The sequence below is a fragment of the Lissotriton helveticus genome, chromosome 6 (assembly GCF_964261635.1).
Source record: "Lissotriton helveticus chromosome 6, aLisHel1.1, whole genome shotgun sequence".
NCBI lineage: Eukaryota > Metazoa > Chordata > Amphibia > Caudata > Salamandridae > Lissotriton > Lissotriton helveticus.
Window position 1 is genome coordinate 1,378,783,559 of NC_136067.1, and position 23,322 is coordinate 1,378,806,880.

The 23,322-nt window shown below is 46.8% G+C and overlaps 1 protein-coding gene across 1 annotated transcript in view; it reads left to right on the forward strand.

Moving 5' to 3' along the window:
• Positions 1 to 23,322, forward strand: part of LOC144762718 (uncharacterized) — a 186,055-nt gene that overhangs the window by 57,318 nt on the left and 105,415 nt on the right. Inside the window, exons 7-12 of the mRNA XM_078647967.1 lie at positions 5,684 to 5,788; positions 6,083 to 6,229; positions 7,916 to 8,002; positions 11,552 to 11,627; positions 16,666 to 16,718; positions 22,304 to 22,375. Coding sequence (XP_078504093.1) covers positions 5,684 to 5,788; positions 6,083 to 6,229; positions 7,916 to 8,002; positions 11,552 to 11,627; positions 16,666 to 16,718; positions 22,304 to 22,375 — 540 coding nt within the window. The remainder of the gene's footprint in view (positions 1 to 5,683; positions 5,789 to 6,082; positions 6,230 to 7,915; positions 8,003 to 11,551; positions 11,628 to 16,665; positions 16,719 to 22,303; positions 22,376 to 23,322) is intronic.

Consider the following 23,322-nt stretch of genomic DNA (forward strand, 5'->3'; position numbering starts at 1 on the left):
TTGGTCGAGTCTGCTGCTGACGAGGGCCTGGGTGACTGTCTTTCTTGTATCTGTCGGGATCCATCTGTAGATCTTGCGGAGCATGCGGAGGGTGTTGAAACAGGAGGAGGAGACGGCGTTGACTTACTTGCTCATTGAAAGCGCTGAGTCGAGGATGATTCCCAGGTTGCGTGCATGGTCGGTGGGGGTCGGGCTGCCCCCAGTGCCGTTGGCCACCAGGAGTCATCCCAGGCTGACGGGTTGGAGCCGAGGATGAGGACCTCCGTCTTGTCCGAGATCAGCTTGAGACGGCTGATCTTCATCCAGTCGGCGATGGACTTCAATACTTCATGGAGGTTGGCTTTGGCGGTGATGGGGTCCTTGGTGAGGGAGAGGATCAGTTGAGTGTCGTCGGCGTAGGAGATTATGTTGAGGTTGTGCTTTCGGGCGACGTGTGCAAGCGGGGCCATGTAAATGTTGAACAGTGCCAGGCTGAGGGAGGATCCTTGGGGTACGCTGCAGATGATCTCGGAGGCTTCGGAATGGAACGGGGGGAGGCGGATGCTTTGGGTTCTGCCGGAGAGGAAGGAGGTGGTCCATTTCAGAGCCTTGTCTCGGATCCCTGCGGTGTGGAGCTGTTTGCGTAGTGTGCGGTGGCAGACGGTGTCGAAGGCGACGGAGAGGTCTAGGAGGATGAGTGCTGCAGTCTCCCCGTTGTCTAGCAGGGTCCTGATGTCGTCGGTGGCGGGGATGAGAGCGGTCTCGGTGCTGTGGTTGCTGCAGAACCCTGACTGGGAAGGCTCCAGGATTCTGTTCTCTTCGAGGTATTGGGTTAGCTGTCTGTTAATGATTTTCTCAATGACCTTGGCCGGGAAGGGGAGCAGAGAGATGGGTCGGAAGTTCTTGAGGTCTCTTGGGTCTGCCTTGGGTTTTGTGAGTAGGGTGTTGATCTCGGCATGTTTCCAGCTCTCTGGGAAGGTCGCGGTCTCAAGGGAGAGATTGATGATGTTGCGTAGGTGGGGTGCGATGGAGCTGCCTGCTTTGTTGAAGACGTGGTGGGGGAATGGGTATGACTGAGAGCCGGAGTTGATTGTGCTCATGGTCTTGATGGTGTCATTAATGCTCACGCTGGTCCAGGCTAGCTAGGGGACATGGTTGATGGTGTGCGGAGGGTCTGTTGTGTTGCTGTCAGTTGGGGATGTCTGGGTGTTGAAGCTGTCGTGGATGTCTGTTTTCTTGCGGTGGAAGAAGGTGGCGAGGGAGTCGCACAGGGCTTGCAACGGCGGGATGTCGTTGGTGTTGGAGCTAGGGTTGGATAGTTCCTTCACGTTGTTGAAGAGCTCCTTGCTGTCGTGTGCATTGTTGTCGAGGCGGTCTTTGAAGGAGGTCTTTTTGGCAGCCCTGATGAGGTGGTGGTGGTTGCGGATGGCGTCCGTGTGTGCTGCGTGGCTGTCCAGAGTTTGTTCACTGTGCCATTTCTTCTCTAGTTTCCGGCAGGCTTGCTTGGAATCTAGGAGTTCTGCGATGAACCAGCTGGCCCTCTTGCTGGTGTCTCTGTGAGGGGGTTTCTTCAGCGGGGCGAGGGTGTTGGCGCAGTCCTCGATCCAGCGTCTGAGGTTGTGGGCAGCAACGTCGGTGTTGGAGGGTTCGGTGGGGGGGCTGAGAGCGAGGTTTGCATGTAGTTGGCCTTCGGTGATTTTGCTCCAGCGGCAGCGGGGATCTGTTGGGTGTGGTGGTGTGTGGTGGGTTTCTGGAAGGTGAAGTGGATGCAGCGGTGGTCAGTCCAGAGGAGTTCGGTGGTGTGGCTGACGGAGACATGCGGGCTTGAGGAGAAGACGGGGTCGAGCGTGTGGCCGGCGGAGTGGGTGGGTGTTGTGACTAGTTGTCTCAGTCCAAGGTTGGTGAGGTTATCCATCAGGGTTGTAGAGTTGTTGCTGTTGTTCTCAAGGTGAAAGTTCAGGTCTCCGAGGAGGATGTAGTCGGTGGAGGTCAGGGCGTGCGTGCTGATGAAGTCGGCGATGGAGTCTCTGAACTGGGGGCAGGGTCCGGGGGGTCGGTAGACGAGGGTGCCTCTGAGCATGGAGTTGGGGTCTGTGTGGATCTGGAAATGCATGTGTTCGGCGGTGCTGAGTGCGTCGTCGGTGCTAGTCGAGACCCTGATGCTGTTCTTGTGGTCGATGGCGATTCCTCCTCCGACTCCGTTGTGCGGTCTCTGAGGGTGATCTTGTATCCGTCTGGGATGGCTATGGCGATTTTGGGTGCGGAGGAGTTGTTCAACCAGGTCTCAGTCAGGAAGGCGATGTCCGGGGAGGTTGTGTTGAGCAGGTCCCAGAGCTTGATGGCGTGTTTGCATGCGGAGCGGGTGTTCAGTAGTATGCATCGGAGGTGGTTGAGGTCTTTCATGCCGGGTGGCTCGTCGGCTCTGTGGCTGGTGTAGCTGCAGTTCCGGCAGGTGAAGGGAGGACCGTGTGTGCGTTTTGGGGCGGCCTTGAAGCAGTTGTGGGTCTGTCCGGGGTTGAGAGCATGCAGAGTGCTGGCGTCGTAGTGGCGGCGGTCGTCATGGCGGGTGCGGGTGCTGGGGCCAGGGGTTCTTGCGCTGGGCGCGGTCCAGGCGCGGACAGGCTGCAGACGGACTTGCTGCGCACCAGTGGCATGTATGGAGAGGTGGGAGTGAAGCAGCTGGGAGGCGGGGGCAGCGAAAGGGCAGTCAGGGGGGCGGAGCCGCAGGCGATGCAGCAGCGGGGGTGGTGAGGGGCGACGAAGGAAACAGAAGGCAAAAGGGCACAACAATTGAGGGGGGGAACGATTTGCACAGAGGGCAGAAAGGTCACAAAAAGGGCAAAAAGGTCACAAGAATACAGGGGGAAACGAGTGGCACAGAAGGCAAAAGGTCACAAGAAGGGCAAAAAGGTCACAGAAAAAAGAGGGGAAACGAGTGGCACATAAGGCAAAAGGTCACAAGAAAGGGCAGAAAGGTCACAAAAAATGGGGGCAACCGAGTGGCACAGAAGGCAGAAAGGTCACAGAAATGCAGGGGCAGCTAAGCAACAGAAGGCAAAAACTGGCAGAGAGACACGGGGGCCGTGAGGGGAGCAGAACGAAAAAGCAGGCAGAGAGGCACGGGGGCAGTGAGGGGAGCAGAAGGGAAACCAGGGAGAGAGACACGGGGCAGCGAGGGGAACAGAGGGAGAGAACGGGCACAGACCACATACAGGCAGTGGGGAGACAGACAACAGCAGTCACAGACAACAATGAAAATGCAGTCACTACAACGGGAGTAATGAAAGAAAATACAGGCAATACACTGGAGGATGAGCAAACCTACGACCTACCACTGGCCACCAGGGATGAGGCGCAGGTGGTGGCCTGCGGGTGGAGGAGGGCCTCGAACTTCCTCAGCAGCAGCAGCTGGGCAGGGAGGCACAAGCGGTGCTGTGCGGAGGGGCAGTGATCTACCTGGAAGGGTGAAGGGTCAAGGGTCGCTCTCCTCACCGCACAGCAGCCGGCCTATATGGGGACGTGGGAGGGAGGAACAGCTGGGAGGCAGGAGGTGGGGGCAGCAAATGGACAGCTCGGGGGAGGAGCCACAGGGGATGCAGCGGCGAGGGGTGACAAAGTAAACAGAAGGCAAAAGGGCACAACAATTGAGGGGAAACGAGTGGCACAGAAGGCAGAAAGGTCACAAAACGGGCAAAAGGTCACAGATATACAGGGGGAAATGAGTGGCACAGAGGCACAAAGGTCACGAGAAAGGGCAGAAAGGTCAGAAAAATCGGGGGAAACGAGTGACACAGAGGCACAAAGGTCACAAGAAAGGGCAGAAAGGTCACAAAAAACGGGGGTAAATGAGTGGCACAGAGGGCAAAAGGTCACAAGAAAGGGCATAAAGGTCACAAAAAACAGGGGGAAACGAGTGGCACAGAGGCACAAAGGTCACAGGAAAGGGCAGAAAAAAGGGGGAAACGAGTGGCACAGAGGGCAGAAAGGTCCCAAGAAAGGGCAGAAAGGTCACAAAAAGCGGGAGGAAACGAGAGGTACAGAGGCACAAAGGTCTCAAGAAAGGGCAGAAAGGTCAGAAAAAATGGGGGGAAACGAGTGGCACAGAGGCACAAAGGTCACAGGAAAGGGCAGAAAGGTCAGAAAAAATGGGGGGAAACGAGTGGCACAGAGGGCAGAAAGGTCCCAAAAAAGGGCAGAAAGGTCACAAAAAGCGGGGGGAAACGAGTGGCACAGAGGCACAAAGGTCACAAGAAAGGGCAGAAAGGTCACAAAAAACGGGGGGAAACGAGTGGCACAGAGGCACAAAGGTCACAAGAAGGACAAAAAGGTCACAGAAAAACAAGTGGAACGAGTGGCACAGAAGGCAAAAGGTCACAAGAAAGGGCAGAAAGGTCACAAAAAACGGGGGAAAAGAGTGGCACAGAAGGCAGAAAGTCACAGAAATGCAGGGGCAGCTAAGCAACAGAAGGCAAAAACAGGCAGCGAGTCACAGGGCCACGAGGGGAGCAGAAGGAAAAAACGGGCAGAGAGACACGGGGCAGGGAGGGGAGCAGAAGGGAAACCGGGGAGAGAGACATGGGGCAGCGAGGGGAACAGAGGGATAGAACGGGCAAAGACCACGTACAGGCAGCAGGGGAGACAGACAACAGCAGTCACAGACACAACAATGAAAATGCAGTCACTACAACGGGAGCAATGAAAGAAGATACAAGCAATACAATGGAGGATGAGCAAACCTACGGCCTAGCACTGGCCACCAGGGATGAGACGCAGGTGGTAGCCTGCGGGTGGAGGAGGGCCTTGAACTTCCTCAGCAGCGGCAGCTGGGCAGGGAGGCACTGGCGGTGCTGTGCGGAGGGGGAGCGACCTACCTGGAAGGGTCAAGGGTTGCTGTTGTGTCACAAACACCAAAATGGTGGCTAATGACACAAGATGACCGGTTATAAAACCCCCAAGCCCAAAACTAGCCCAACCCAAGCCCAACAAGCCAAACGCCAGCCCCATGGAGCCCAACCAGCCCAATGTGCTCTGGCTGCCAAGCCCAAACCTAGCCCAACCCCAAGCCCAACAAGCCCAACACCAGCCCATTGGAGCCCAACCAGCCCAATGGGCTCTGGCGCCCCTCTGGCCCAAAAACCCCAGAGGGGGCAGGCCTCCCGCTGGTCGGCTGCCCCCCCCCCCAAGCCCCATTAAAAGGCATCTTGCATTGCATTCAAGGCATCGCAAATTGCGATTCCTTAAGTGCAATCGCACTTTGCTATTTTTGCATTTGGGATGATGCATCCCAAATGCAAAAATAACGGGCGCAAAGGGGCAGATTCTGAGAATCGGCCTGTTTGCAACCGGGTTTTCCTTTGATGGATGTGGGCCTAAATCCGGACATGGGAGCAAATCAAATTGCGTGGGTCTTGTAAGTATGGGGCAACCTGGCTTCCTCTGCAAAGTGATTGTAACATGGGATAAATAAAACAAGAAACTGTGACTTCTTCAATTAGGAAATAAATGTTACCTTCTGACTATGGTAAGAACTTCCTGAATGCAGGCATATGAGTACAAGTTAACCCATGCCATGACTTTTTTTTATGACAATGCATAAACATGCATCTCCACCACAAGTATTTTGCCATACAAAAACAATCAGTGTCCTCGCTTCACACGTACAGAGGTCAGAGGTATGTACTCTCTTCTGTGTTACTTCCTGTAGATCCGTGAACAGGTGTTACTGACACTTGGCCCAATGGCGACTCTGCTTCCCCCAGAACAGCTGGCTTTGGAACTACCAGGGGTGTTCCGAGAGGTATTGGGTCTTGTAAGTATGGGGCAACCTGGCTTCCTCTGCAAAGTGATTGTAACATGGGATAAATAAAACAAGAAACTGTGACTTCTTCAATTAGGAAATAAATGTTACCTTCTGACTATGGTAAGAACTTCCTGAATGCAGGCATATGAGTACAAGTTAACCCATGCCATGACTTTTTTTTATGACAATGCATAAACATGCATCTCCACCACAAGTATTTTGCCATACAAAAACAATCAGTGTCCTCGCTTCACACGTACAGAGGTCAGAGGTATGTACTCTCTTCTGTGTTACTTCCTGTAGATCCGTGAACAGGTGTTACTGACACTTGGCCCAATGGCGACTCTGCTTCCCCCAGAACAGCTGGCTTTGGAACTACCAGGGGTGTTCCGAGAGGTATTATACCTCCAGGCAAGCCTGCCGAAAGAGAACACATTTGGCCTGATAAAGGTATGTCTGGGGCAAATGTACCCATCAGAAATATCTACTGTATGTTTGAATGAATTATGTCCATGATGTATCGAAGAGAATCATAAGGGGGTGTCTAGTGAGAAGATGTTGTGTTTGGGGGTATTCTCTGCTTGTCTGTCAGATCTCTGCTGGATTTTTCTGCAGCTTTCGACACATCTGACCTAGAGCCCAGATCGGAGTGGTCATTATCTTGGTCTTCTCTTTTTTTCACCAGGGATATCATAGTCGGGCCTTCATTACAAGGGGCACAATCATTCTGATGGTACAGGTTTCATTGGAATCATGAGGTTTGGAGGAATATGGCAGCTCTGCTGTGTTTCCTCAAAAGACCGGGGAAAAACAAGTACAGTAAATGAAATGTGACACCCATATGTTATTGCTCCCAAAATTTGAGTTCTTGTTATTTGCCCTTCCTAGACTCACAGCGAAATAGCAGATTATGATAGGTCACTCATAATGAGGGTCACAGTAATGCAGATGGAATCTAAGGAATCACAGAAATTATTTACACTGGTGCATTCTTTTTTAAAACCCTTTAATTTTCAATATTCTTGGGAGAAAGTGCCTTTTTATGTGGTCGCTGCACCACTACATAGAAGAAAGTAATGCTTTTGGAGATTCATTGTGTCAAAAAAGCAAAACTTTGAATCAAGACCATGTCATTTTTTCTTCCTTCACTTTATTAGCCTTCCTGTCTCACTAGGAGTTAAAAACAAACTTGTTCACAACTTTTTAATGTATAACTTATTTTTCGTTTTTCTATAACCCCCATATTGAGACAGAAACAATAACCAACTGGTTTTATTGTTACAATTGTACTTGATACCACCCATAAGAATTGTAATCATGGGCCCCTACTAGGGATCCAGATCACTTCTTCCCTTTAACCTCCATCGTTGGACCAACACCTACCTTATTTTTCATGAGTTGGTTTATATACTTTAGAAAAGGGTTTCACAATTTTTTTTAATCTGTCCTTGTATGTTTTCTTAATAGCTATAGTTCAAATGTGCCTCATAAATGTTCTATAGAAAACATCTAAAAGCTTGGGAACTTACCATATACACTTTGTAACATCCAATGTCACCCTATCCCCCATAGCAGCCTCATCAACAACTTCTTTCTTAAGATTCTTATCAACTCTCCCCTCTGAGAATTCTGATCACCTCTCCTCTCCCTTTTGGGTATTTGCATCAAATCTCTTGGGATCCTGAACTTCACTTGCCACAGAAGATCATACTCTCCTTCCTCTTGAGGATTCTCACCCTGTAAAGCTTCTGATCACGTCTTCCTTCGTGGTGATAATGATTACCTCTCCCCAGTCAACCACTGACCCCCTTGAGAGTGTGGATCGCCTGTCCGCCACAAGGATCTTGATTACTTCAATCCTCTTGTCTGCCTTGAACTTCTTTCCTGAAGATGGAGCTTGATTCTGTCCTCTAATTTTTAAAGTGATGCTTATTCATCACTAGGAAGGGCCCTGTCCCAAGTGGTGTCAGATGGCTGTGATTGTGTTGCTTAGTTGGTCAAGATCTGTCGTTTATGTGCAGTAATCATTTAACATAGTAGGAAATGAATGTGATGAATGAAATTGAAAGCCATATGGATTAGTGATCTCTTTCTAAAGGCTTCTTCCTTACTAATTTCATGTTCTTTTCCATTCAGCCTCTCGAACATTTCCTTAGAGCTGGTGTCACAAAAGCTTGCAAGGAGGCTTCTTTACCGGAAGGGTTGGCAGCACTGCACAATATGGTAGGGGATTTTTGAGGAGACTTTTCTATCATGAAATCATTGTATCTTCTGAACAATAAAGATGATCAGTTGGTGTGATGGACACAAATCCTGATTAGATAGTAGAGATGTGGACTCCACTCCTGCCCATTCACTGACACCTCTCATGAGAGAGCACTAAAAAAAGTCCCCTGTTATCTCCATCACAGAAGGCTGAAAATGCCACCCATTGTCTTTAAAGCACAACACTTTAAAGGTAACCCGCTGTCTCCAAAGGTGGTGATTTCCATAGCTTGTGAGTGATATCATTAACCACTTTTTTCATAGCAAGGATCACAGAATTCCAGTCACTAGGTCTATAGCCGGATACTAAGCACATTATTCACTTGTCGTCTGCCAAGGAATAACAAAGATATTCTGTCTCTCAATTCATTTGGTAAAAAAGGTCAACACCTAGCTTAACTGCTGAAGAGTCGAAACTAACACCCACTAGATCTATAATAGTAATGCTTAAGTGAGTAAAACAGAGTGTGAACTAAGGCAAACGTAATAAAGGATAAAAGTCTTAAATTACTCAAGATTTTGAAAGGAGCGCATCTGTTGTGGTCAAATTGTAAATGCTCTACAAAGTAGCAGCACTGAGGGCCAGATGTAGGTAGCTAAATACCGGTCGTAACAGCCGAAAACTGTGATTTTCCTGTTACCGACCGGTATTTAGCCCTTTCTAATGTAGGAGGCTGGAAATAAGGATTCGGTAATTTACCGATTCCTTATTTTAAGGAATCGGTAAAATACTGAATCCTTATTTTAAGGAATCGGTAAATTACCGAATCCTTAAAACCTATGTAGGTAGCACTCAAGTGAGTGCATTTTTGCTTTAAGGATTCGTTATTTACCACCAACTACAAGTTGGTGGTAAATACTGAATGCAAAACAACAGGCGATGGAGAGAATGCAGAACAATGTCATACATTCACCCCAGTACAGAGATCTGGGCCTAAATCCATCGTGTTTTTGCTCACCATGCCATTCCAGTTTGAACCCAGCTATATGCAAATCAGTCTTGACCCTGTGCCCCATGGGAACAGTCCAGCCCGAACTGCTAAGGCAGGTCCTCCCTGGACTGGAAACAAGCATCCAAGGACCGGTTTCGGGCTTTCAGCCCCCTTCAGCCTGGATAGCTTGATTCCAGTGGCATGGAGAGCACGGGACTCACGTCTGAGCATACCCGTCCCACTCGGGGTGACAAATGCAAAACAACAGGTGATGGACAGAATGCAGAACAATGTCATACATTCACCCCAGTACAGAGATCTGGGCCTAAATCCATCGTTTTTTTGCTCACCATGCCTTTCCAGTTTGAACCCAGCTATATGCAAATCAGTCTTGACCCTGTGCCCCATGGGAACAGTCCAGCCCGAACTGCTAAGCCAGGTCCTCCTTGGACTGGAAACAAGCATCCAAGGACCAGTTTCGGGCTTTCAGCCCTCTTCAGCCTGGATAGCTTGATTCCAGTGGCATGGAGAGCACGGGACTCACGTCTGAGCATACCCATCCCACTCGGGGTGACAAATGCAAAACAACAGGTGATAGACAGAATGCAGAACAATGTCATACATTCCCCCAGTACAGAGATCTGGGCCTAAATCCATCGTTTTTTTGCTCACCATGCCTATCCAGTTTGAACCCAGCTATATGCTGGACTGTTCCCACGAGGCACAGGGTCAGACTGATTTGCATATAGCCATGTCTGAACTGGGGTGGCAGAGTGGGCTAAAGAACGGTGATGGATTAAACCCAGATCTTTTGACTGGGTGTGAGTGTTTGATTGATTCGGATGCTCCGTCCATCATCACCCCCTTTTGTACCGCTTTTAGCCGCCATAAGTGTGGCAGGGTATGCTCAGACGTGAGTCACTTGCTCACTTTGCCACTGGATTCAGGCAAGCCGGGCTGAAGACGGCTGGAATGCCAGAAACTGGTCCTCGGAAGCTTGTTTCCGGTCCAGGGAAGACATGGCTTGGCAGTTCGGGCTGGACTTTTCCCATGAGGCACAGGGTCAGACTGATTTGCATATAGCCATGTCTGAACTGGGGTGGCAGAGTGGGCTAAAGAATGGGGATGGATTAAACCCAGATCTTTTGACTGGGTGTAAGTGTTTGATTGATTCGGATGCTCCGTCCATCACCACCCCCTTTTGTACCGCTTTTGGCCGCCACAAGTGTGGCAGGGTATGCTCAGACGTGAGTCCCTTGCTCACTTTCCCACTGGATTCAGGCAAGCCGGGCTGAAGACGGCTGGAATGCCAGAAACCGGTCCTCGGAAGCTTGTTTCCGGTCCAGGGAAGACACGGCTTGGCAGTTTGGGCTGGACTGTTCCCATGAGGCACAGGGTCAGACTGATTTGCATATAGCCATGTCTGAACTGGGCTGGCAGATTGGGCTAAAGAACGGTGATGGATTAAACCCAGATCTTTTGCCTGGGTGTGAGTGTTTGATTGATTTGGATGCTCCGTCCATCACCACCACCTTTTGTACCGCTTTTGGCCGCCATAAGTGTGGCAGGGTATGCTCAGACGTGAGTCCCTTGCTCACTTTGCCACTGGATTCAGGCAAGCCGGGCTGAAGACGGCTGGAATGCCAGAAACCGGTCCTCGGAAGCTTGTTTCCGGTCCAGGGAAGACATGGCTTGGCAGTTGGGCACTGGACTCTTCCCATGAGGCACAGGGTCAGACTGATTTGCATATAGCCATGTCTGAACTGGGGTGGCAGAGTGGGCTAAAGAACGGTGATGGTTTAAACCCAGATCTTTTGACTGGGTGTGAGTGTTTGATTGATTCGGATGCTCCGTCCATCACCACCCCCTTTTGTACCGGTAAATACTGAATACCTTTAAAAAAGCAATAATTTGCTTTTTTCAAGGTGCCATGTGGCAGACATACATGCCCTTAGGACATGTATGTGCGCCACATGTGCACACATGCACGATTCAGGGGTACAACAGGGTGTCAATGTGACACCCTGCCACCCTTGAATATGCTCCCGCTATTACCGATTCTGTAAATACCGAATCGGTAATAGTGAATAGCTTCCCATTAATTCCTATGGACCTCCAGGTCCATAGGAATGAATGGGAAGGTATTTCTTATTACCAAATTGGTATTACTGAATCGGTAATAAGAAATATTACCAAATCGGTAAAGTGGGCAGATGACGGGATAAATAAATAAAACCACCTCGATGGCCTCATTATGAGCTGGCTGCAAATTGGTTTGAGGATACCGGGTCCTGGAATCTATAATTCTTGACTGTTATCCCGCTTCAAATGCTGGCTATCCTGAGTTTTCCCTAGAATGAGAATAACAACTTGGACCCAGAGTTACCAAAATATTTGGGATAATAAATACGCATTTAGGCTCCTGAAAGAGAGCTGGGATCGTGAGGAAGGTCTTAACTACACACAGCTCTGTTATCCACAGTATCAGAGATTCTCTTGTTCTGCACATTACAGTATGTGGGACAATAAATGATAATCGCCCCCTCACTAAATATTGTCTTCTTTTCTTTGGCAGATCTCTGCCGAGGAACCTCTGTCTCACAAAGGGCAAGCAGCTAAACAGACAGCAAATGAGCTCCTCCTCCTGCTTGGTGAGTACAGGATTGGTAAATCCTCAAACCCCATTTATTTGTTTGTCTAAAAATGTAATTGTAATTGAAAAAGTGAGCTTGTTCATTGGTTATTAGCTTGTACTAATCACCTTTGCTTCTGGCTGTGCCCTCCCCACATATCTCTATATTGCCTCCTTTGCCAATGCTGCTTCGGCTTGTGCATTGCTAGTTCCACCTATGCCCTTACCACTGCTATTGCCAGTTTCTATCCGTGCCTTGATGATAAATCACATGGGTGCATCTCCACTGTCCATGGATCCTCTGAACATAACCTTCGCTCTTGTCTCCAGGCTCATTCTGTTACTCATAACTTTCCTCAGAACCATTTAAATATTTTCTCTGTCGATGCATCTTCTACTCACGCTGCTTTAGTTCCTTTCTGTCTCTGCTTCCTCTGCCATGCCTCATCAGTAAACTTTAATCACCTCCTCACACCCTGTGGCCAAAACATCTTTCTTTTTTCTCATCCCTTCTTTTCCTTTGCCTGCAAACTGCCCATGCTCCTACACAATCCCTCCAACAATGGCTGTTTATAGACGCCTCCTTTGGTCATGTCTCGTCTGCTCATGCATGTACCCATACATTCTCTGTTATTGCCTTCACTGCCTTACTCTTTATCATATCTGTTCAGTTGTATTTTTTAACAAGTATGATTTCCATCAAAACTAGATTTTGATGCTAAACAGGAAAGTGATTGCCAAAATTCAGTGCAATACAAACAAGTAAATCTTTATTTGTAGTACTTTGTCAAATGTGATGATGGTGAACATATTCTCAAACACTTATGACAAGGGAGGGCGTTGGACTGCTATGGTTTATCAGCCTGCATTTAGATCTTTGTTGGCAGGATGGTATATATCTGGGAAGCCTAAATTTACAATCTTTATTCTCTACCTCTAGCCTCGTCGATCCAGTCTTTGGATTCCTATTTATATGCACCTCGGTTTAAACCTAGATTTTACCCTGCCAACGAGCATCCTGGTTACAGGCCTCAATACTCATGTTTTGCATCTTGGCAATATATTTGTTAACATCAATCAATATGCTTAGGCTATGTTATGTTAATATGATTTAATATCATGCACAAGTCATCCCAGGGCTTCATCATCATTGAATTCTTTTTTCCAGATTGAGTGTTCAATGTTTTTGAAACTTTTGGAACCATAGAATAGGCATAGACTACCAGGTAGGAAATTATCTAGATTTGAATACCAGAAAACTGACTAACAGGAAGTTTTTCAGTTCAAACAGTTGCTAAAACATTTCTGTAGGTCTAGGTCCAATTGTCCTAGCGAGAGGTTGTCTCTAGAATGTACCTTAGGTTCTCGACTTTGAGAACTGAAAGAAATCTTGCTATGTGTGGATCTGCCCTCTCTGGTGATGTTCCTGAAAGGATGGCTTCTGGTTTACAAACTGATTTCCGATGCAGCCTCTTGGCATGATCAGCACTCGGTGCCCTTGTTTTTCCAACCCCTGTTGGTGAGTATTCTGGCCCTCCTCTTTTCTTTTTGAGGGTTTCTTATCATGCTACTGATCTATACCTCTAGGTTTGTTTGGCCAGCAAATATGCTCTTTGTTAGAACTGGGATTTCTGTTTGGCTAAGGCTTGCGCAAAATCCAGGCAGAAACCACCACTCTAGACAGGGCAAAGGAGTCACACGCCAAGATAACCCCTGCTCACCCCCTTGGTTGCTTGGCACGAGCAGTCAGGCTTATCCCGGAGGCAATGTGTAAAGCATTTGCGCACGCACACAGCAACAACATCCCAGGCACACTACAAAAGAAACTCCACACAAGGTTATATAAAAATAACTTTTGTATTCTTAAAACACATCAGATAGTAATCACACAATATACATTGTGCCAACTGGCACGGGCAATATTCACAAGGGATTATGTACACAGGACAGGGCCACGTGGGCCACTGTCAGGATCAACACTTAGCAGAAATTGGTACAAGAAAATAGATCATAAACCTACAACTAGTAACTACTGGTAATCACTGTACTCCATCTCAACCTGTAACATAAACTACATTATGTACAGTCACCTAAGGCGCGAATTACATTCTGCGCCAACCTCACCAGCCTAAACACATTATGCAATCTCTCACCAGTCTAAACACATTAGACCCTGCCTCCTAAGAATAACTCACATTTAGGGGCATAAAGCACAGAGTGAAGTATCATCTCACTAACATGAACCTCCATAATCATAAACCACAGTTTAGAGGTATAAAACACAGGGTGCGCAAAACATACTAAATGCATTACATTGCCTAGCACAACATCACTCTAGTGCATAAATCACATTTAGGGCCTTGCGCCCTATCCACAAACCAGCCCCCCTGGTCAACTGGCCATCCCAAGAAGGGGCTCAAATGTCCTGTGTCCAGAATGTCAGGGCGCGCTGCCAATGCAGTGCCAGTCAGGGGTGCGCCATCTGCGCAAGACTAAACGTTGCAGCTGCCCACTACTTGCTGGGCAGCTGAGGACAAGAGCAGGGCCTAAATGCTGCAGATGGCACTAAGTGCTGCGCAGCTGTGAAAGGCCAAGGTAGGGGCGAAGGGAGTGCGACTCACTCCTAAGTTCACCAGGAACAGGTCCCCTGAAAGAAAAGCCTAAACGGTGCAGCTGCCCACTACTTGCTGGGCAGCTGGGGAACAAAACTGCGACATGGACCCTCATTTGCCCTCTGGAGCAAAGACTGCGCCAAACCGTTGGAGCCCTCGTGGCTCTAAACAAATAAGGTGAATTTTGGTTGGAGCCACCTAGGCTCTTAAAACAACTGTGCCTCTCGGGGTGCCCTTCTAGGCTCTCAAACGAAGTGGGCCATCAGGGGCACGAACACGGGCCCCTCTAATCGTTGGAGGCCGCTCTGACACAGTGCCTCGCACCGCGCCTCAACACTCCATCTGCTCCCACCGGGAGCGGTAACCGAACTGCCCAATCATGGGATCCATCCGGCTCTGGAAAATGAGGGCGATACGTGGGAGCGGCCCGCTGTTAGACGGGGCTGCTCAAGACTCGGGTGCCTCGCACATGAGGGCTCACCAAAAGCACCAGTTCCCGCAAGTGCCGCAGTCGGCACGCACTGAAACACCCATGGAGTCCCCCAGCCCTTCTCTGACTTCCCGGGCTGTTCACGGGGGACTCCTCGTTGTCATTGGACGGCAGCACTTCTCTACCCGGTCATGGCGCAGGCCTGTGGGGCTCCTCTCCTCTCACGGGAGCCCCGCGCAGACAGGCCTCGTCGGGCAGCGCCTCGCAGCATGGCAGGAAGCAGTTCCGGTCCTCCTCCCTACGCGGGAGACCGGCAATGCTCGGCACGGCTTCCCCCTTATTGGGGGGAAGCGGAAAAAGAAACCGTTAGGCTCCGCCCACGTCCCAGGGACGGGGCCTGTCTTCCGGGTCGCGCTGGAGCGGCCCGGCAACGTTTCTGCAAAGCAGCTCGGGCTGCAAGGGCGATTTAGGGCTGCATAGATGGGGTGGCACCCTTATTACCACTAATTAACGAGGATGCAGGGTGGGCAACTGCTTAGCTCAAAATAAGCAGACTCCAGCGATCACATGCAGGATAGGCACCTGCTAATATCAAAATGAGCGGAGTGGGCACCCGCGCTGCCATCAACAAATGCAGCAATGAGGGGTAGGCTCCCTCAATAACAGGGCAAATTAAGATATAGCGCTTCCCAGGCGCTAGGGGGGGCACAGAGCCCACCAAAAGGCCCCAGAAATGACCCCTACAGCAAGAAGGGTCCTAGCAACACAGGACACGGCTTCCAGGGCAAGGAGAGCCTCCCAGCCATCCTCAGGCTAGGCAGAAGGGGCCCCAGAAAGAAGTCCTCTAGCAATCCAGGGGCTGGGCAGGGCCCAGGGAGGCAAGCCTTCTCATGGGCCCCAGCAGCAGCACGCCCCTGGTAGATTCAAGTCAGGAAAAAAGAACATTTAACATGAGGTCACAGCCTCTTTTTATACACAGGAATCCTTTGTCTCCAAAGGCACAGGCAAGGGGCGAACCAGATGCAACTGGTTCCTGTGCACTTTGTTTTGCTCAGCCCCTCTGCCTATTCACAGGGTGGGTCAGGGACATCAGACACACCAAAGGGGGCAGAGCCAGCATTGTGGAGGGAAAGCCCAGCCCTATTGAGGTCTCAGGTGCACCCCTCCCTCACATCAACATGCAGATCTCTCCATTCACCACCGAGGCAGACCTATCCTGACTCCAGGAGCCTGGCACACCAGCCAGCTCCAGCCAATTACAAGCCAGACAGTCAATTCACATTCACTGCACAGACACACCAACTTCTAGAAGTGGCACTTCCACACTAGACACATTAAAGCCGCACACATCATCGTGCAGCATTCAATCTCCCGAGTTCGCACATAGCAAACTCGACCCTGCACTCCCCTCACATCAGGAACTACCATGGTCACACATATTCCCCATGCATTCCTATGGGAGGGCAGGTCACTCTCAACACACATACACAGAGAGCACACACACTTTACACTGGACCACAGTGAAAAAGTACGCAGAGGCCTAAAATCACCAACACCAGGTTACAGAAACAGGCAAGGCAAAAGCAAAACGTTTCGGGGTGAACCTGCCAAAAAGGGCCAGGTCCAACACTCTTTATAATATTCCGACTGTGAATTGGGCCGTGATCTCTTTAAAAAGACTAGGGTGCAATAGGGAGAAGACACTTCTCTGGATGCATGCCGCATCTTTATGACACTCATCTTGTTGCACTGCTATGGCACAGTTCCAGGTCCCACTAGCTACTGTGTCTTATAGTAAACACAGAAGACATTTATATAGTATGAATATTAGATTTTGTGAACAGGTGAGAAACATTTCCATTTATTGTTCATAGATTGTTTTACATTAAAACCTATAATTGGTGACGATCTGAAACCAAAGACAATAATTCAATAAAACAGTCTGATAGATCAAGGGCCTACCATCTGATTAGAAAAGTAATTGCTAATTTTAAATATTTTTTGCCTATCTCTAGAGACAACTCAAAGTAAACTACTGGATGCAGGAGCTCAAGCATCTCGTATTGAGGTAAGTAGCATAAGGCTGTGTCTCCAGAGAGCTTGTCCCACGGGTTAACATTTAGGAGAAGGGGCAGCAGTTTACAAAATGCTTATCAGGTTCTAAGATGCCTAATTTGTTTTATTTAGAGTGCTAATTTCCCGGTTAGCACAAGCGTAATGAAGAGAGACAAACTGAACAGTTTGTTAGAGTTTCTATGGTGTATTAATGTTATGGAAAAAGCTCTAGAGCGTGAGTGTGAAATGCTTTTCTGAGTACTCTCTTGACCATGCAGGTATTACAAGGCAGGTTTCTTTGTCTTTGGGATACCAACTGATACATGGATGGAAGCAGAAAAGAGTAACAATGTCAACATACCATATAGCAAATAGAGGGGGATTCTGGGACAGCCCTTTGCCTGTGTGGGAGAGCTTCCTTTATGTATTGGCCTGATGAAATGTTTGTCATGTTTTAGTATCAGTCCAATGCATTTTGTGGTTGGGTATATTTCCTGCTGTTCGAAATTGTTTTGGAGAGTGTTTTACAAAAATCTTTTGTTTTGCTCTTTTACTGTTGCCATCATTATGGAGTGCATAAAGCTGGGCTAGATCTAGGGAGTGGTTGATTGAGGGGTAAAGTGTCAATTGCTTTGCTCAGTAATTTTTCTAAACTGAAAAACACTTGCAGTGTTCAGAGTTTGGCTTTTCTATTCTGACTTTATTATATGGCTTTTGAGAGCCCTCTTTTCAGGAGGGGCTGCCTTAGGGAACCTAAGGCCCTTCCATACATGACTGTGATGTTTCAGTGCAGAACCAAGCGCCTTTTTAATGCATTGCCAACGTTTCAACTTGGCCATGTGCCTATTGCATTGTATTGTAATTGCATTTGTATAGCGCTTACTACCCTGATGAGGCGTCAAAGCGCTTTTTCGACGAGTAGCACGCTACTCCGGGACCCACAGAGGATTAGTGTTGAATTAGTATCGTGAAACATGCAAGAAAATTTTAAGTGGTGGATAGGTTAGGCAGTTATTTGGATTCTGAAGAATAGCAGAAGGATAGAAAAGGAAAAAGGAGTTTATATTTATATAGCACTTGTTACCCCTGATGATGTGTTGACGCATGCTACTCCGGAAACCCATAAAGGATTAGTGGTGAATTAGTATTGGGAAATATGAAAGTAATTTGAGTGGTGGATATTACTCAGTTATTTGCTGTGTGAAGGATAGCTGAGGGATAGAAGGGGAAGAAAGGTTTGCATTCATATAGCACCTGTTACCCCTGATGCGGTTTTGAAGCACTTTTTTGGCAAGTGGCATGCTACTCTGGAACCCATAAAGTTAGTATGGTGAAACAGGAAATTAATTTGAGTGGTAGATATGTTAGTCAGTTATTTGGATTGAGAAGGGTTGGGGAGGGGTTAAAAAGGGGAAAAGGTTTACATTTTTATAGCACTTGTAACCCTGATGGGGTGTTGATACGCTTTAATGCCGAGTAGCACACTATTCTAGAACCCATAAGGGATTAGTGGTGAATTAGTATAGTGGATATGAAATTTGAGCAGTGAACATGTTAGTCTGTTATTTTGATTGAAAAGGATAGTGGAGGGATAGAAGAGTGAAGGATTTTTTTCTTCTTCTTTTGTTTTAGGTCATAGCAGTAGGAGTAGGCTTTTGGATGAGTAAAAGGGGTTTTTGGAGGGGAAGAGTCAGAGGGAAGAGTTTAGAAAGGTTTGTTTTGGGGGATCGGTATAGTAAAAGAGGTGTCAGATAATGCAAGGAGGGGTAGAGTAGGAGAGAGTCTAGAAAGGGTTATTTTGGGGATCATAGTAGTGGTATGGGGTTTGGGATAAATGGGAGAGTGGATGTAGAGGATATATTGATAGATTTATAGGGTGAGAGATAAGGTAGTGCATTGGAAAGAGTAGTAGAAAGAAGTTTGAGATGAGTCAGAAAGTTGGGCTAGAAGATATATTGAGAGAAGTGTAGGCTGAGAAATAGGGTAGTGCATTGGAAATGCTAAATTAGAAGAAAGTGATAAATATATAGATCCATAAGTACATTGAAAGTATATAGGTGCATAAAGGAGGTAAGTATATGTAGATTAAAGCTATTGATAGAGGTACAGGATGAGAAATAGGGTAGTGCATTGGAGATGTTTTTTCAGGAGAAAAGTAACAGACACACAGATCCAAGTACATGGAGGTACATAGATGCACAATGGAAGTGAGTACGTGTAGACCAAATATGATTTTTTTTAACAACATAATTATTCTACATGTTTATACAAAGCAATACAGAAAGATAGGTATATAACTATAGTGAACATAAATGCTTATATACAGGGCGATATACTGTAAATTTCTGTGTGCTTATGGTGCTTATGTGGGTAAGACTAAATTCTTGAGTAGTTTTCTGAAGATAAGATGGTTGTGGGTGGATCTTATGTTGGGGGGTAATGAGTTCCATAGCTTGGCTGCTTAAACACAGAAGGATGTGCCACCCATGTTTTTTTTCTTGTATCTTGGGATTTTGAGGCGAGATGCCTCTTCAGAGAGGAGGTTCCTTTGTTGAAAGTGTTTGGTGATTATATTCCTGATGAAAAGCGGTCCCATTCCATGTATTGCTTTGTGGGTGATACTAAGTAGCTTGAATGTGGATCTTCGGGCAACCGGTAACGAATGCAGGTCTTTCAATGCAGGTGAGATTTGGTCTTGCAGTTTGATATCAAGAGTAGCCTGGCAGCCGAGTTCTGGATCCGTTGTAGTCTTTTCATGGTCGTTAAAGGTGATCCGTGGTAGAGGCTATTGGCTTAATCGAGTTTCGACAGAAAAAGGAGACAGTAGCTTGGATTTTGTGTGGAAATCCCAAATGAGGGGAAATCTGTCGCAGGGTTTTTCTAGTGACAAAGCTTGATCTTGCTAGTTTGTCCACTTGGGCATTCATAGATAGTATAGAGTCCTTGGTAATTCCTAGGTTTCTTAATTCCTTTAATACTTTAGGCGGTGATCCTAGTTCATCAGGCCAGGCGGCTATGTATTCTTCCAAGTCTTCATATACTTTTCAGACAGCACAGCTCAGAAACTGAAAGGTGTAACCTCTGCTCATTGCCAACTATAACTTATGCTGTGAGAAATGCTGAGTTATTGATATACATTGTACACAGTGCAAAATGCATATAAGCAGACGCACGGTTCTCCCTTGCATTTTTATAACAACTATATTCATGTACAAACATAACAAAATTCACAGCAAGATCATCCCAACCGCACTTTATTGGCCCTTTTTTTTTGCAACCTGCCTAGCCCACAAGTGACAAAGAATCAAAAAGATTGAAAAAATACTCTGTTGCTAATAATCTCTGTGTATCAATTGTTCCAACATCAGATGAGTAAACAGTGTTACTTTGTGTTACTGATGCAACTACAATAAACATGTAGCTGAGTAATGTGAAATGAGGGAGCAACAAAATACTCCAAAAGAGGCCAAAACATGAATTGCTTAAAGGTGTATTGAGAGTGATGTAGCTGGGGAAATGTTATTTTGAATGAAGCGCAAAAAAACAGCGAGTGCAGGTATTAGCAAATATATTATTAACTTGAGATGCCCCTTTAATTCACAGGGGCATATTTAAAAAAATGTGCGGGTTACGCCAAATTTGGCAATGCCGCGCTCCAACATTTTTTAAACACAGGGATGTGCCATATTCACAAGAATAGGGCACACCCCTGTGTTTCTGCTAGCGCAAACAAAAGCTGCCTAGCATCAACGCAGGCAACCTGCCGCCATGTTGCAAGGGTGCCTGCGCTGCAGAGGCGATTGTTTATGTACAAGAAGAGAGTTTCCCGCACATGAACAATCAATAATGGTGATGTGCTCTTTCTATATGTGTTGCAGAATGCGTTTCCACAGTTTAAATTTGGCCATTGAAAGAGCAAAAATCAAGGAGCTATGAATTAAATGAATAATTTCTACTTGTATCGCAATTCTAAGTCCAGTTATTCCTTGGCGTTCAGTTTTGGCGCTGGCTCAGCCTTGGAAATTAGGGGCAGTGTCAAAATGCAATGTGTGTTGAAATACTGAGGGGCATATTTACAAGCCTCCACCGCCACCACAACGTCAGTGACTGTGATGGCAATAGGGGCTCCTTGCCTTATTTACATGGCAGCGTTAAACCACCTAACGTGGCTTAACGCTGCCTTGTAAATAAGGCACCCTTTCATGCTGTACTCAGCGTGAAAGGGGAAGGCAATGGGTGCTGCGGTGGGCATTCCACCACCACGCCCATTGATTTTGACGTTGCCCCTATTTACAAGGGTGGCATAAATAAGAGGCAGCCTTGCAAATATCAAGGACCCCCTGTAATTGGATGTGATTCCTGGGACAGGGTAAAACATACAATGAAAAACAACAATCCCAGGCAATATGTGACAAAAGCAATGTGAAGAAAAAGTTCAAGAAAACATTATTAAAAAATCATACATTTTAATTATTTCAGCAAATGATGTTTACATTTAAAAACAGCAGTCGATGACTGTCATTAATACATTAGAAATTTATTGCAAAATCAACAATTTGGTACAAATAACGATGGTTTCTTCGACGCGTGTTTCGACACTGGAAGTGTTTTCATCAGGAAATTACCATCAAACACAAAACTTTCTAAAATCCAAGGCAGTAGAGCAACCTCCAGTTCTTGAGATTATTGTCGCTCAAGCATATAGCTGTAGAGCGAAATCGTGTCGTGAGGTGTAATGCTTCAGAAATGTGGTCGAATATTTAAAAGGGGCAACCGTTGTTTGGAGAGACCTATCCGTGTCGCTTACAAACGAACACTGAGTGTGGGTTCATTAGTTACGAAAACAAGCACTCTGGTGTATTCGTTGATAAAACGCATACGGATAAAATGCGGAAATAAGTAACAGTCCCACAGGGATGCAGTGGTGACGGAGGCACACTGGTGTATTTATGGATAAAACGCATACGGATAAATGTGGAAATGAGTAACGGTCCCACAGAGATGCAGTGGTGACGGAGGCACAGTATGGGAACCTGGGATTGGCTCCTGATAAAAGTGTGCACTCTTTAGGGGCAATTTAAGCCTCCTTGACTCTGTCAGTGCGGGGTCAGTGCCGATTTGACCAAGAAAAAAACAACTTTTGTTTTCTTTAGTCACACTGCTTTTAAAAGCAGTGGGGTGGAGCTCCTTCGCCTTGGCGGAGCAGCCCCCACTGAACTCATGATACATTGAATTCTTTATCACATAAATCCATTGTATATCAAAGCAGGCTTTTAAAAAATAATTTTAGTCAGGATTCAAAATGCAAGCAAAACCTAATGGCTATATCATTGTTCGTTTAGCTTCCTTAACAAAACTATATTCAAATGGGCTGGAAAAATAAGCATTGCTATTAAATGTATCATTCCTAATGACTATGATGAATATCCATAGTCTGTGATCAGCTTACTTCTCAGGTAGAGTATCCATGGGACTCTAGAACAAGTATAAGAGATACATTTTCTGTCTTCCGGAAGGGAGTGTGGTATATGGTGGTCCCTCGATTGGATCCTCCAGTGTTGAATGATTGACTGATGCCCTCTTTTGGTATCTTCACAGAAGCCGCTGGGATCTGCACAGGATAAAATCCAAAATAGATGTCTTGTTCCTTATGGTGGCCAACCTGAAAGGGTAAGTGGAAGGGGGTGTGACTGAATGGGGATGCGAGTAATTAACAAACTGTCACTATTGTCCTCTGCTAGTAGACCCACTATAAGCTCAATGTCATCCTTAGTCCCTGGGTCATGCTTCATAACAAAAGACCCTAGTTTCCAAAGTTATCATTTGCATGCGCCCTCAACATGGCTTCAATGCCTTTTTATTATCAAATCAAATTCAAATTTAAAAAACATTATTTTCCCCAGACCATCCTCCTATCTACTAGCTAGCACATTCCCTGTAGATGTCACATTGATCCTTCCTAAGCATATAGGCATGCTTCATACTTAGGCCATGCCTCCCACTCCTCCTTGTTAGCCAACTACTACCTTTTCCTGTTTTTTCCCGTCATTTCTGGATGTAAGGTACAGTTATCCCTCTCCAAATCCTCTCTCATCTAACGCGCCTTATTCCTCACATCTTCACCAAAATGGATGTAGAATAGAACAGATTAATCAAACAGCAACTATTGGTGATGGTGACTCTGAGGTCCATTTTACCATCAAGAGAGGATATTTGTACCATAAATCTACAGAATGTATATTTGGAAAACCAGGCTCCTGAGCACTCAAGAGGATTTCTCAGATCTAGATTGGTCACAGAGCATTATTTGAAAGTTCTCTCTTTCGGCCTGTGATTGACGCTTACAGTCCTCTTGATAGAGACAGTGCATGTACTTGTGAAAGGATACCTTATCTACAATGTCAAAATGGCTGTCTATTTTGAAAAAGATCAAGCAAAACGTTCTAGTGCACCCTAATGTGCCTGGGTTGTCATTGACTTGTGATCTCTAATAATACCACCACCATTTGAAGCACTGTTAAAGATGTTCTTTTTGAAAACATTACAATTGCATATCAACAGTTTAAAAGATAATGAAGCATAGTGCCATAGATATAATAACCCTCCTATGACCCTAT